This window comes from Macadamia integrifolia, chromosome 4, assembly GCF_013358625.1.
Source record: "Macadamia integrifolia cultivar HAES 741 chromosome 4, SCU_Mint_v3, whole genome shotgun sequence".
Taxonomy (NCBI): domain Eukaryota; kingdom Viridiplantae; phylum Streptophyta; class Magnoliopsida; order Proteales; family Proteaceae; genus Macadamia; species Macadamia integrifolia.
This window is the reverse complement of record NC_056560.1, coordinates 30,093,146-30,106,377: the sequence shown is the minus strand read 5'-3', so window position 1 is coordinate 30,106,377 and position 13,232 is coordinate 30,093,146. Positions and strand designations below refer to the sequence as shown.

The following is a 13,232-nucleotide window of genomic DNA, read 5'->3' as shown; positions in this document are numbered from 1 at the left end:
CAAGGTTGGAACTTTTTTTACGTATTTTCTATTGATTGCATTTCTGCCGCCACTTTCATCAATGAGGTTGGAATTTTTGGCTTCCATGAGGGGTGGGGGTATTTCGCGCCCTCTATGTCTAGGAGTAGGGGCCACATTGCGTTTCATGTTTCTTTTTCCCTTTAGATAAATATAGATTAAGTAAAGGGAGATGGTTTCCCACATTGCCAACATGGGAAGAAATTTGCAAGCTGAAAAAAGTATCAATCAATGTGGACCACACATTTTTTAGATAAAATTAAAGGGTAAGTATTTTCAGTGAGGGAGTCGGTTCTTACACATGCACAAGGGCCAATGAGAGAGCACGAGGAAGCATCCACAAATATACCATTTTCCATTTGATAGGGAGCAGGCCAGCCATTTCCTTCACCCCATATGTTTGGGTGCAGGGGCCACACTCCCCCACATAAACTTTTTTCCCAAAATATATAAAATTAAAAAGGGAGAAAGAATCTTGATGGTCTGGTGTTTCCAACGTAGGCGTGTGAGAGCATCACCAGCACACAGGGAAGGGGGCAGTGTGGTCATTTCATGCCCACTTTTGTCTAGAGGTAGGCAACACCAGATAAGCATGGTTCTTTTTCTCAATTAAACAATTGGAAAAGAATGCTGCTTGATAACGTCCCCTAGACCCTCTCACATGTCGCAGTGAACCGACCACATCACTCCTCCCTTGGATGTTCGTGCGGGTGTTTCCATTGGCTTCCAAGTTAACGCAGTGGCCACATAGCTTAGAAGTAAACCTTTTCCCCAAAAAACATGAGTGGGCACCACCCTTTTTATGAGAGGGCATAGGAAAGAATCCGCACACGGCCAACCCCTTAAGTTAATTATAATTATTTTCATTTTCTTAAACGAACTTTTCCAATCCATGATATGGATCAATTTTTTTATTTTTTTGGTGGAAATGAGATGGAATCAAATTTAGGGTCCATTAGGTGGCTCCCACGGTTTCCAGATAAGGGTATGGATGCAATAAAGCTAACATTAGGGACACGAAAAAATATAAAAAATTTGTTATATAAATGCAAAAAAGCCCTCGCCCTCAATAAACGATGGGGGAAAATTAAAGAAAATATTTTAGTTGGAAGACTCACTTCCTTTAAGTCAGAGTATACTTGTTGTTCAGGGTAGGGTTGCAGCTGATAAAGCCACCATTTCCTCTTCCATTTGCGCAGCCCTAAACCTGCGCACTCCTAATCTTCTCCTACGCATCTTTTCCTTTCCTTCTCCGTCTGCTAATTCTCGTCAACAATGGGGGCTTCGCTTCCTCCCAAAGAAGCCAATCTCTTCAAGCTCATCGTCGTAAGTTCCATATTTCTTATTCGTTTTTGTTATCCGATTCACTAGAATCACCACAAAAGATCAAGTTTTGGTTACTGTTTTCAAATTATTTGTCTTCTAATAATTCATCCTGGTTTCACCTTTTTCAATTGAAACCCTAGATTTCTTACTGTTATGTTGCTCAAACTGTGTTTTTGGATTCATTGGATATCTGATTTTTCTATCTTAATTGTTCTTTTATTTAGTTCTTAGACTATCAGCACAGTATGAAGTGTTATTGCCTACGTTTTTTCTGTTATTTTGCAACCTTGATTTCAGTTGAGATTGGTCGTTAAGTTATCGACTTTCGTTCACGTGGCTACTGAATTCAACGTATTGTTATGCTTAATTTTCTCACATTCGGTTACCAATGAAATTGAAATTGAGCATCAGCTTGCTGAAATCTTTTCAAGATGGTAATTTTATATTTTTTTTAATAATCCCATGTTGTACTTAGAATTATATACAGTTGTTCCCTTTTATCTGTGCTGCCAAAATTTGTTTATCTTTAGTTAGAAGTTGACTGTTCATATCTCGGATGCATATAAGAAGGATTTTCTCTGACCTGTGTATGCCTCTGATTCTGTTTCTAGGCTGAGTAATTTTAAAATAGTAGGAGTTGTATTCAACTAGCCTTAGATTCCTTTCGTTCCTGATTTATGATTTGGTCCAGTTTACGTCCACTAGCTTGTGAGGTTCAGCTCGGGGTTTCATTGAAATTGTTCTGCTAATGATAGTACCTGTGATTATTGTCACATGCAACAACTGGTGTTTGATTTTCCCATCTGGAAGTTTGGAATTGTTTATGATTCGGTGGGTTAAAGTCCTCTGGAAATTTGACTTTTTCTGGATATGTTTGCTTTCCATTTTCTGGTTCAGGCTATATTGCAGCCTTCTGGAGTGATACCAGCTTTTTGTTAATTTCCGTCTCAGTTATTTTAACACTAAGTTATTATTTATTTTGGCTTTTTGGAGAATGGATTATTTTAATGATAAAATATGGGAGGAGGCATGCTTCCTCCTAAGCTGGGAAAGAAAGTGAATGCGTAAAATGATAGCAATATAAACAACAGTTTGGATGGCAAGTGTTGATTCCTATCTATTAAATGCTTGTTTTTCATTCATTGATAGGCCCCTGCTACATCTCTTGGCTATTAGATCGTCATAATTTCCTAATGACTTCTGTTAATCTTTTTTCTGTCTTTTGAGTAACTAAAATAAAATTTGAGATGTTTCCTAGTGAATTTGTTATTTATTAAAAAAATGTGTTAAAGAAAAAGGAAAACCGAATGATAGATTCAAAGGCCTGTATAACAATTGAAACAGGGTGTGATTTGTTTTTATGTAACTTTATGAAATCATTAAAATAATTTTGTTTGAGCCTTCCTCTTACATATGGAATGTTATAAATTATGCTTTATTTGGTGGGAATCATATCAGATGAGGTTAGTGGCATTATATGTTGATTATTGGTCTAAAACATCATTGCTAGAGGCTGTTGTGGGTCATGTAGTAAGATCAAGTAATCTCCATGAAGCCTTATGAAGCAGGCAAACTAGATCCTATCCAAGAAGTTAAAAATGTGAAAGGTAATATTGAATGAAATCAACTAGCCCTACCATACAAATGTCAGCATTTAGGCCAAGTTAGAGACATTAGGACGGTGAATGGACCATTGAAACAAAAATTTAAGATGCTAGTAAGTCAATGTGCTTGGAATAGATTTTTTGCACGACAACCAATGACAGATGGATCTCTTGATGGTTTAATATATTACAGATAACAATATTGGCCAAAGTGTTCGGCACTGGACAACCCATGACTTGAGTGGGGGTAAGTCAAGGATTTTATTACAGATAGAAGAAGAGTGAGGAGAGGCTCTCTATGCTATAGAAGTCCCTTTACAAGGCTGTTCACCCCACACTTGCAATTGAAAAATTGAGAACCACTTGAACCTCTCAGATGATTAGATTATGCTGTTTTGAATTATTGATCATGGAACCATGGTTGTATGGTGCAGTAAGATTTACTTGTGGGCAATGGTGATCAATCAGCCACTGTTAGAACTTGGGATAAATATCTCCCTAAAGTAGACTGGACAGGGATGATGTAATGATTGAAAGCAGGATTTAGAACTGATCTACAATAACAACATCTCAGCCTTGTCCCAACTAAGTGGGTCCATGCAATGGCATCAAGTTGATCAATTCCATATGCAGAAATCTGTAGATGACCAGAGTAATCTGCAGCAAAGGAGGTCGAAAGAAGATGCTGGAAAATCACCTGCTTGATTGAAAAGTATGCTTCTGGAATTACAGAACAGGATAGTCGAATGTTCGAATAAAAGAAAGGCAGAACTGAAAGAAAAGGGGGGGGGGAGAGAAGATGACTCTTCCCCATGAACAGTATTCATGTTAACCATCAAGTCACAGGAAGAGATCCTTTCTCACCCATAGACCACAATACAATTCCATTAGTTGAAAATAAACTGATTACAATGCTATAAATGGCCCACAGAGAAGGCTCTTAAGCTGATTCCTATTCTAAATCAAAATCCTATTTCTATTTGGAATTTAATTATCCAAAATCAGAATTAAAAGTGGAACTAAGTCCTATTTTGATGCCAGTCTTATTGTAATAAGGGCTGGAATGAACTCTTTACTTTGCAAACGAAATAGAATACCAAATGCCATATTTTTTCGATATTTCCAAGTACACCAAGTTACTGCCCCTTCAAGCAAGGCATTGCCCTTCCCACTCTTCCTAATGATCTTCCAGGTTTTGAATTGTGGCCAACACTACAATGAAGGTCCTCAATATGGAATCCACTCTTCCATGAGAAAAGACAACGGAGAAGCTCGTGAGATATAAATTCAGGATCACTAAGGCAAAAATGACAAACATCATGGAAATGGTTATCCTCTTATAATGAGCTTGTCAATCGTCGCATTGTTACCCATAAGTGCAATCCATTACAAAAACTGCACTTATGGTGGAAGTGTGGAACTCTTTTCTTCCGCGCATAACTAAGAATAAATGATTCAGAACTATGACCTTGGATAGCCTCCGCCTGGGACTTGGGACTGAGCTGAATACTTGCCAGACTTCTCTGTTCCTGCATCTGGTATAGTCGTCAAGATGTAATAGAGCATGTTCAAAAGACCAGTTAGTTTGCTAGCTAAGTTCATCGATCTCTCTGATAAATTCTATTATAGCAAGGAATGAGACCAGTTAGTTCATGTGAAGAAGCAAAGATTGCCCTTCAAATAATCTTGCAAAGATTGCCCTTCAAATAATCTTGCAAAGTTTGTCCTTCAAATTATCTTACTGTTTGTTAGTGATTGAGACATTAAGGTCAACCACGAATATTGATTTAGGAAGATGTTCCTATTATTTATAGATCTTCTCTAAATTTGCCATATATCTGTTCTAACTTCTAAGGTTACATTGTTATGTCAAAAGTGTGACATGGCTGCAGTACATGCGAAGATAGTAAATTCAAATGAATTCATTAACTCTTATTTGATCTATACCTTGTCTGGCTAGTATAGAACTAAGAAGGTTCGTCGAATACCCTTTCTGTTGTAGTAGTATTAACCAACTCTTTTGTTAGATATGTTTTTCCAAAACTGTGATGGTTAACCTCCCCAATTTGTTTCCACTTTGTTGGCTAGTTTATTTATTAAAAATTTCAGCTATTGCTTCATGGAAAAAGGTGCATACAGAAAGTGTTCTCATCTTAATCTGCTCCTACTATTACAAAAGTATTAATACGCCATTCTCAGTTATTACATCATTCTCACATGGTTTGCTTTTTCAGAAATCATATGAGACCAAGCAGTATAAGAAGGGATTAAAGGCTGCAGATGCCATATTGAAAAAGTTTCCAGATCATGGAGGTAAGTTTCCTTAGTTGAAATTTAGTTTATGTTTGGTCTATGTATTTCTTGTTTATGTTAGGACTTTGGCCTTATAAAATCTGTTATTTGTCAATTAAAAAGTGTGCATTGAAATTGCACATATCATTCAAATGTGAAGATGCATAACTTTTTTAATGATCTTGTAATCATTTGCCTTGCCATTGCTAGAAACATTGTCGATGAAGGGGTTAACATTGAACTGCATGGACCGCAAAGCTGAGGCATATGAACTTGTCAGGCGTGGCCTAAAGGTTGGGATGTTATTTCGCTGATTTAACATTAAATATCTGCCTTTTCTCAACATTGATATGCCGTATTCTTTACGTTTTATCTTCTGTTTGAAAACTTAATGCAGAACGACCTTAAAAGTCATGTTTGCTGGCACGTTTATGGCCTCCTCTATCGATCAGATAGGGAGTACCGGGAGGCAATCAAATGCTATCGAAATGCTCTGAAGATTGATCCGGACAACATTGAAATTCTTAGAGATCTGTCTCTATTACAGGTCAATACTTTTTTTACTGGAATTATCCCCACACTTTGGTGGTCTCCCATGGTCTACAAACTGCAATTATGTGTGTATCATAGTTGTCAAGGTGTCGCCTTGGCATCCAGGCGGCTGCTTGGGTCCTAGGAGATAAAATGCCTTGTTTGATGCAAGGGAGGCAATCGCCTTGGACACCTTGGTGTTGCCTAATGGCCTTGTGACAGCACACTTAGGTTATGTTTGGGTGAATATGCTTATATTATGTCCTATGCTTTTTTTTTTCTTTGTTGGTTTTCTCATATTAGGTCCTTACTAACATAATTGCATCATATTGCATTGATATGGCTTCTATGTTGCACATAATCATATCATTGCTGTTCTGCTGTATTACATATACTCACGTCTAAGTGATGTCTAGGCGCCTAATCGCCTAGCTTCCTTGACAGCTATGGTCAGCATTTGCTGTTAGTTACAATGTAAGCGATTGTCTGAATTACAGTTTTGGATAATTAAAGTGATAACTAAAGCAATTCCGTCAATGAGGCTTGAAATATATGAGGACTGGCTTTGTGACTAAGAGGATGTGGTGGGGGGTAGGTAGGAAGAACCCTAGGTTCAGGCTAAACACCTCCCGGGCAAGATCCCAAGGAAATTTAAACCCAAAAAGTCAGCAGAAAAATCAACCTTCTCAGATGAAGGGGAGACTTTGACAATCAATCACAAATAATTAATTGAGATGTCTTTCAGAAGATGGTGATGTTTGAACGGTAGGATTATAAGTAATTAAAAATTTTCTCAATTCTGAAATTGAAACCAAAAAACAGAAAATCTCTAATTAATCCAAATCTGAAAGTCTGATCAGCCTGAAATTGGAATCAAATTCCCTCAGTAGTAGTTTGAAGCAAACCTAAAATATGAATCTGATCCAGAGGCTAGATTAAAACTAATTTGAAAATTCAGATCTGAAATAGAACATAGAGCAGAAAAACACTAGATTTCTAAAATCAGCAGCACCAGACCTAAGATCAGGTAGATACCCTGGTCGAAGGTCAGTAGTGGAGCACCCTTAACTCCCAAGTCTCACCCCTAATAGATTACTAAATCTGTTTAAGGTGGAGGAACAAATCTGACAGAGAATAGGCTAAAAAGCAGGGGGTTGCAGGTTATACAAAAGTACAGATCAGGCTTTAATAAGATAGAAGAGCAAGATCAGATTATGGAGAATAATATTAAGTTGAAAGATGATATCCTAACTTAAATCAGAGAAATCAAAACCCAGCAAAAGCAATCAACGGCTGAATCAAAACAGTACCTTGTTAGCAGAAAACAGAGTGCAAGAAAAGAGAAGAAGGATAGTAATGGCTTCCCACCAACTGGATTAGAATCCTACTGCCCAAGCTTCACACCCATGGCTGAATCACACAGCTCCATTGCAGAAAACTCAACTTTATTAATCTTCAATCGTTTGTGAGCCTTGGCTCTTACAATCTATTTGAAGAAAAACTGAATAACGATCCTAAGCTGAATAGGGAAGTAAAATTCTATTGCTGAGCAATATAAATAAGAAGCATAATATAAAACATAGTTTTTAAGGCGCTGCTAAGGCGACGCCTTACTGGCGCCTTGGCGCTGATGCGGTCTAGAGATGGTAAGGCAGTGCTCCGCCTTACGTGAAGTGGCACCTTATGGTTTTTTTTTTTTTTTTAAAACACATTTTAAAATTACTTGATGAAGATTCCAAATATAGATTTTTTATTGGTAAGTGTATGATTTTATTAACACTTGAGATGTATGGGATCAACTTTACTCCACCAAAAATAACCAAAACAAACAAAACAAAAACACGATTCACAAACAGGGTTTGGATTTTGTCAAGGGTTTTAAGAAAGGGCTTTGAGAAGGAATCAAGGAACAAGGAAGAACAACTTATATAGGCGACCATTTTGCTCCGGCAGCAGTGAGCTTCATTCTTCATTGGCAGGAGTAGAAATATAGTGGATGATCTTAGGGCTTAGGCACTCATTTTGGCATCATAGAGGTAAGTATAATAAATACTTGTATTTTTTATGTCTTCTTTTCTTTATTTTTATAATTTTGCTTCATAATTATGTATTTATATTATATGTTAATATGTTATGATGATTGATGATTGATGAAGATGAACTTAGTTTATTCACTTTATTGATTTGTTTTCTTGATGAATATCTTACATTGGTATGAATATGAACCTTTAATATTTATTTAACATATGAGTAATAGGATTCAACTAGGATTTGAGCCAAATAGATTGGTTTTATAAAAAAATTACACAGGAACGCTTTAGTCAATAAGGCGATGCTTTATGCCCCCCTTATCGCTAAGGCGTTCCGAAAGACCCTCAAACGCCTTCGTCGCCTTACCGCCTTAAAAACTATGATATAAAAGGAAACCTTCTCATGCAAGGTACAGGAATTCAAAGCCTATTAAACAAACTTATATAAAGATTAACTAAACTAATGGAGCCTAATCCCGCATGCCTACATTCTTCCAATATTTAAGGCCCATTAAAGTTTCCCATTACAATGAAAACACAGGATCAAAGGCCCAAGACTTACATAACCCTTCTACCAATAATACTACTGCCCTTTGGAAGATGCTTTTACTGAAATTGCCACATGAAAGTACACATAATGCGGTTGCATTAGACACTAATCCCGTATGGATGCCTATGTGTAAGTTTAGAAGGCCCCCCAAGGAGCAGTTGGCGGTCCAGTGGGCTGAAATTGACCTTTGGGTTGTTATATATTGTTTGGGCCTTTTATTTTTTTGGGTTTCATTGTAATGGGCCTACTTTTTAAGCTCATAAAGTGAGCATAAAATTAGTACATGGGATTAATAGTTAAGTGTTTGTGTTAAATTAGAATAGTTTATAACTATTTAGAGTTTTGTCTCTCGAGTTTATTTACTTTATTGAGTGTTTTAGAGTGATTGGGAGTCTTTTAATGCGTTGATTTAGGACTTATAGGTCTTTATATATGTGTGATACACCCGGTATCAATTAAGGGTGGTTTGAGTCAAGTATATGAGTTTTTATAAGAGTTTTGTTGTTGTTGAGTGGTGCTTGTTGGATTGGTGTCGAATGCCTGATTTCTTATCTCCTCTTCGGTTCTCTTCTTTTCTTTTTTCTTCCCAAGCAGATCTATCTCATCTCTTCTCCCTCCCTTTACATCGATCTGATTACTTCCCTTAACGATGCTATTGTTCTTTTATCTTAGATTTGATCATTGGGCCTGCTTATAGTTGAGATCCATAATGTGGGTTCTAGATTTTTCAGATTGCATTAACACACATCTAGCAGAAGCCTGTTGTGAAAAGTTATTTTGGCTTGTATGGGAAAAATTCTGCTTTTTTTTTTTTCCTATTGTTTTACATGGATGACAAGTTTCCATAGTTGTCACGGTATCAAATCGATCCAAGGCGGTGGAGGGGTGGCTAATCGATTTGGCGATGAATCGCCCATTATGGCGCTGCCATGGCGGTCCAATTGCCCATGTGTCATTTTTTATTTTCTCTATTTTTTAAAGTTATTTAGTATGCTACTTTTTTATTTCCCCTATTCTCTAAAGTTATTTAGCATGCTACAAGCCTACATAATATACCCTATAACATATAAAACCAACATTAAGCAACATCAAATCATCAAAAATCAACGTAGCCCGATCAAAATCACCCTGCATTTTACAAAAAATCGACCGCCTAGTGAATCAGGCGTGACCTGGCGTCCATGGCGGTGCCATGACGACGCCTATCAGTCAATGGTGACCACCATTTGTGAGTCACGTAAATCGTAACATTGCCATGAACTTCTTTTTCTGCCAGGACACCAAATCGCCGCCTTGTCGACGCCATGACAACTATGCAAGTTTCTAATTAACTTTGTTGCTTTCTTTGCATGTATGATCTTTCAGTTGTCTGCTTTAATTTTTTCTTTCTTATGTGTAGTTTTGGTTTATAGCTATGTAACAAGAAGACTTTTCTTCTTTTCTATTTCTTTCCCTCGCCAAGAGTGAACACGCATTGACATGGATACCTATGGAAGCATTTGGATAGTTCACTAGATAAGTGCACTCATGTCATGGTTCAGTTTGCAATGCTTTTTTTTTTTTGATAAATAATGATTTTATTAGAAAGAAGAGGAAAGTATAGCCACTACTCTGCTCAGAACAATGAACGGAAGAAAAAAATGGAAGGAAAAAAGGGAAAAGCAGAGACAGTTCGATGGTTTTGAATGACTTCTTTTAGCTCAGTGGATACCCCAAAAGAGAGCTAATCAAGTAGTACTCACAAAAATACATCCTTTGCATGGAAAGGGGCCATCCACCTGAAAACCCCTCGGGAAATGATTCCAGATTTTTGCGGTGAAGGATAATAAAGGAAAAGATGATCAAGGAGCCAAGACCAAATCTTGGAGGTGAAAGGGCAACTGAAAAAGAGGTGATCCACATCTTCAAGGGCGTTCCAGCAAGGTGTAGGAAGGACGGACCGGGGTATGTCTTCAAAGAGAAAAGAATGAGTCAGTAGGCAATAGGTGAAGTGTAACACCCTGGCCCTTTACCCTTGGCGTGATATCGTTCGCTTTGGCCCATGGGGCTTACGGCTTTAAAACATGTCATGCCATAGTAAGGAGGCCACCCTTTATCAATAGCCCAAGATCTTCCTTTCTAGCCGATGTGGGTCTAAAGAGCATGCCTCCCGCTATGTCTTCACTTGTGTTTTCCCAACCTTTGGGGCATAACGGATCTGGGCCGTTTCTTATGCGACGTTCTCCTCCCCTTGCAGCACAATGCCCCCAATGTGGCCCCACGGTGTCGGGAGTCCACTTTAATACCACTGTAATGACCCGGCCCCTTACACTTGGCATGATATTTTTTGCTTTGGCCCATGGGCCTTACGACTTTAAAATGTGTCATGCCATGCTAAGGAGAACACCCTTTATCAACAGCTCAGGATCTTCCTCCCTAGCCGATGTGGGTATAAAGAGCATGCCCCCCCCTCAATGCCTCTCATGTGTCTTGAACCTTTGGGGCTCAATGGATCTGGGCTGTTTCTTGGATGTGACATGAAGAGACTCCAAACCGTGAAGCTACGGCGGGGAATATGAGAAGGGAACCAAACCAAATTGTAGCAAGGAACAACCGAGCTCCAAACTCTGAGTAGGTCTAAAGCAGACTTCAAGCTGAAGATACCCAAAGAGGAAGCATCCCAAGAGACCAGATCGCCTCAGGGTCTGGAATTAGTGATCCTCTCCTTATTGCTCATGTGCAACAGAACTGACAAAGTGACAAACAATAGCCAGAGTCAGGCCCTCTCATCCGGAGTGTAAGGGAAGAGAGTTTGTGAGTTACAGAAGCTTTTTTCTGAAGCTGCCAGAAGATTGATGAATTGAGGTGACTTTTTTCATTTAGTGATCTCCTTAAAATGGGCTGCCATGCCATAGTGTCGATGGATCTATCAAGACAATCCTCAACCAGATATGGATCTTTTAATACAATTCTCAACCAGAAATTGATCTATTGATGTACACCTGAAGAATCAGGAAATAATTTCTTTAATAGGAAATCCTGCCATTATTTTTCATTTCAAAAGCAACTCTTTCCCCATTTCTTTGTTGCATTAGACGGGGACCACTAAATTACTAATAGATGAGGACTTATGGGCCACATCCTTTTACTTGCATGTTCACCGTCGCTAGTAGAAACCTGATTGGATTTATCAGCTGCTTTCAGTTTCATTTGTTGTTTGTTCCATGTCTTTCAATGGAGTCATAACATTTACAGTCATAACATTTACGTGCCATCTTCTGTCTAACTGAATAGCTTTTGCTAGTGGCTTGTAGTTCATACCTATTATAGATTTTATCACATACTGCCCATTTCTAATGCCTTCTAGCTTGATACTGCAGGCACAAATGCGGGACTTGACTGGCTTTGTTGAAACAAGACAGCAACTACTTACCCTAAAGCCAAATCATCGTATGAACTGGATTGGCTTTGCTGTTTCCCATCATTTAAATTCAAAGTATGATTTACCCCTTATTTGACAACTTCTTGATGTAATAAATGTCCTTTCTCATTGCCTGATGTTAGACATTGTGAGGTAATAGACTGAATTAATGAAAATGAGATTAGTGAATGATTGTGTGATGCACCCTTTCCTGAGAATGAAAAATGATTTAAAGTTCAGTATCGGGCAGTGGATTTTAATCTGTAGAAAATACATGAATGTTGCAAGTTTTTGGGCATGGTATTTCTTTGGCCATGGCTGTTTTCTGTTGTTGTTGTTGCTTGGGCATCTGCAATATATTGCCTGGTTTGTAATTGAGGTAAATGGGCAAGGGTGTGGTAGGGATAGAGCCATAGGGGTTGCTGGCATGTTCCTCTCTTGTGAACTCATAGTGTATTTATTTCCTTTTTATTCCTGTCCTGTTAATCTATGTACTTAAATGTGTATTTTTTTATTAATCTCTTGTTGGCAGTTGACATGGAAGGCATGTTACCATTATGATTATTCTTTTTTTTTTTTGGGGGGGGGGGGTGGTCTTGGGGCATGGTTGAAGGCGCTTTGTTTTCCTTTGTTCTGGTGGCACTGAAGTTGGTGGTGATGGATGGGGCTGGTTTCGCAGGGGTGGCAGTGTGCTGATTACTATCACTATTATAGTATTATTTGTTGTTTTTTCTATACATTTGGATGTGCCTATGTTCTTATTATTTTGTTCTTTCTTGCCAAGCCTTCCCCTTTGAATTATCTAGTTTTCATACTCCTTTTTATGAATTCTATTTCTTGTTCTCTGTGACTTGTGAGGATGAAAAGAAATTAGAATGTACTAAAATCTTCATTCCATATAATACTCGAAAAATAAAATATTCTCAATTTCAGGGCTCTAAATAGCAATCAAACCCTAGGAATGAAAAGAAGAAAGGAAAAAGGTTGCCACCATGCCAGTGTGCAGTTTCCTTCTCACATGATTTGAAAATGTGGGCCGCATATGGATGATGTATTTTTCAGAACACCCTTTGTTGTGGCGTGCTGATTTCTCCCCATACTGGCAGCATGGGGAACCCTCTCCCAAAGGAGATATTTGCAAGAATTGAATCAAATCCTAGAATGCTACTTTATTCTCCTATTAGTGTGAAAAAAAAAAACCTTGATAGCTTTTCTCGTCAGTAATAATTTTATCAGGTTTTATGTGGAAAAACTTTGTGACAGATGGCTATTAGGATCATGTTCTTTCCATCAATGGATTGCCTGTTCATTGGAAGATTAATCCCATCAGGAAGCCAAATGATTGGCACATTAATTCACTGAAGGGGCCTCTTTAAGGCCCATATTAATGTGATTCTGATTTGTATAACAGTACCAACCAAAACAGGATCGAAAATTGAGGCCAAATTTCCAGATTTAAGGGAAATTGCATAAAACAAAAT

At 38.0% G+C, this 13,232-nt stretch overlaps 1 protein-coding gene across 2 annotated transcripts in view; it reads left to right on the top strand.

The window, feature by feature from the left end:
- Positions 1-1,115: 1,115 nt before the first annotated feature.
- LOC122075231 (N-terminal acetyltransferase A complex auxiliary subunit NAA15) overlaps positions 1,116-13,232 on the top strand; it is a 54,043-nt gene continuing 41,926 nt past the window's right edge. Inside the window, exons 1-5 of one of the 2 annotated variants that reach the window (XM_042640189.1) lie at positions 1,116-1,344; positions 5,183-5,261; positions 5,451-5,533; positions 5,638-5,787; positions 11,711-11,826. In XM_042640189.1, the coding sequence (XP_042496123.1) occupies positions 1,294-1,344; positions 5,183-5,261; positions 5,451-5,533; positions 5,638-5,787; positions 11,711-11,826 (479 nt within the window). In that variant the 5' untranslated portion in view covers positions 1,116-1,293. The remainder of the gene's footprint in view (positions 1,345-5,182; positions 5,262-5,450; positions 5,534-5,637; positions 5,788-11,710; positions 11,827-13,232) is intronic. The other variant, XM_042640187.1, reaches the window with a different exon arrangement.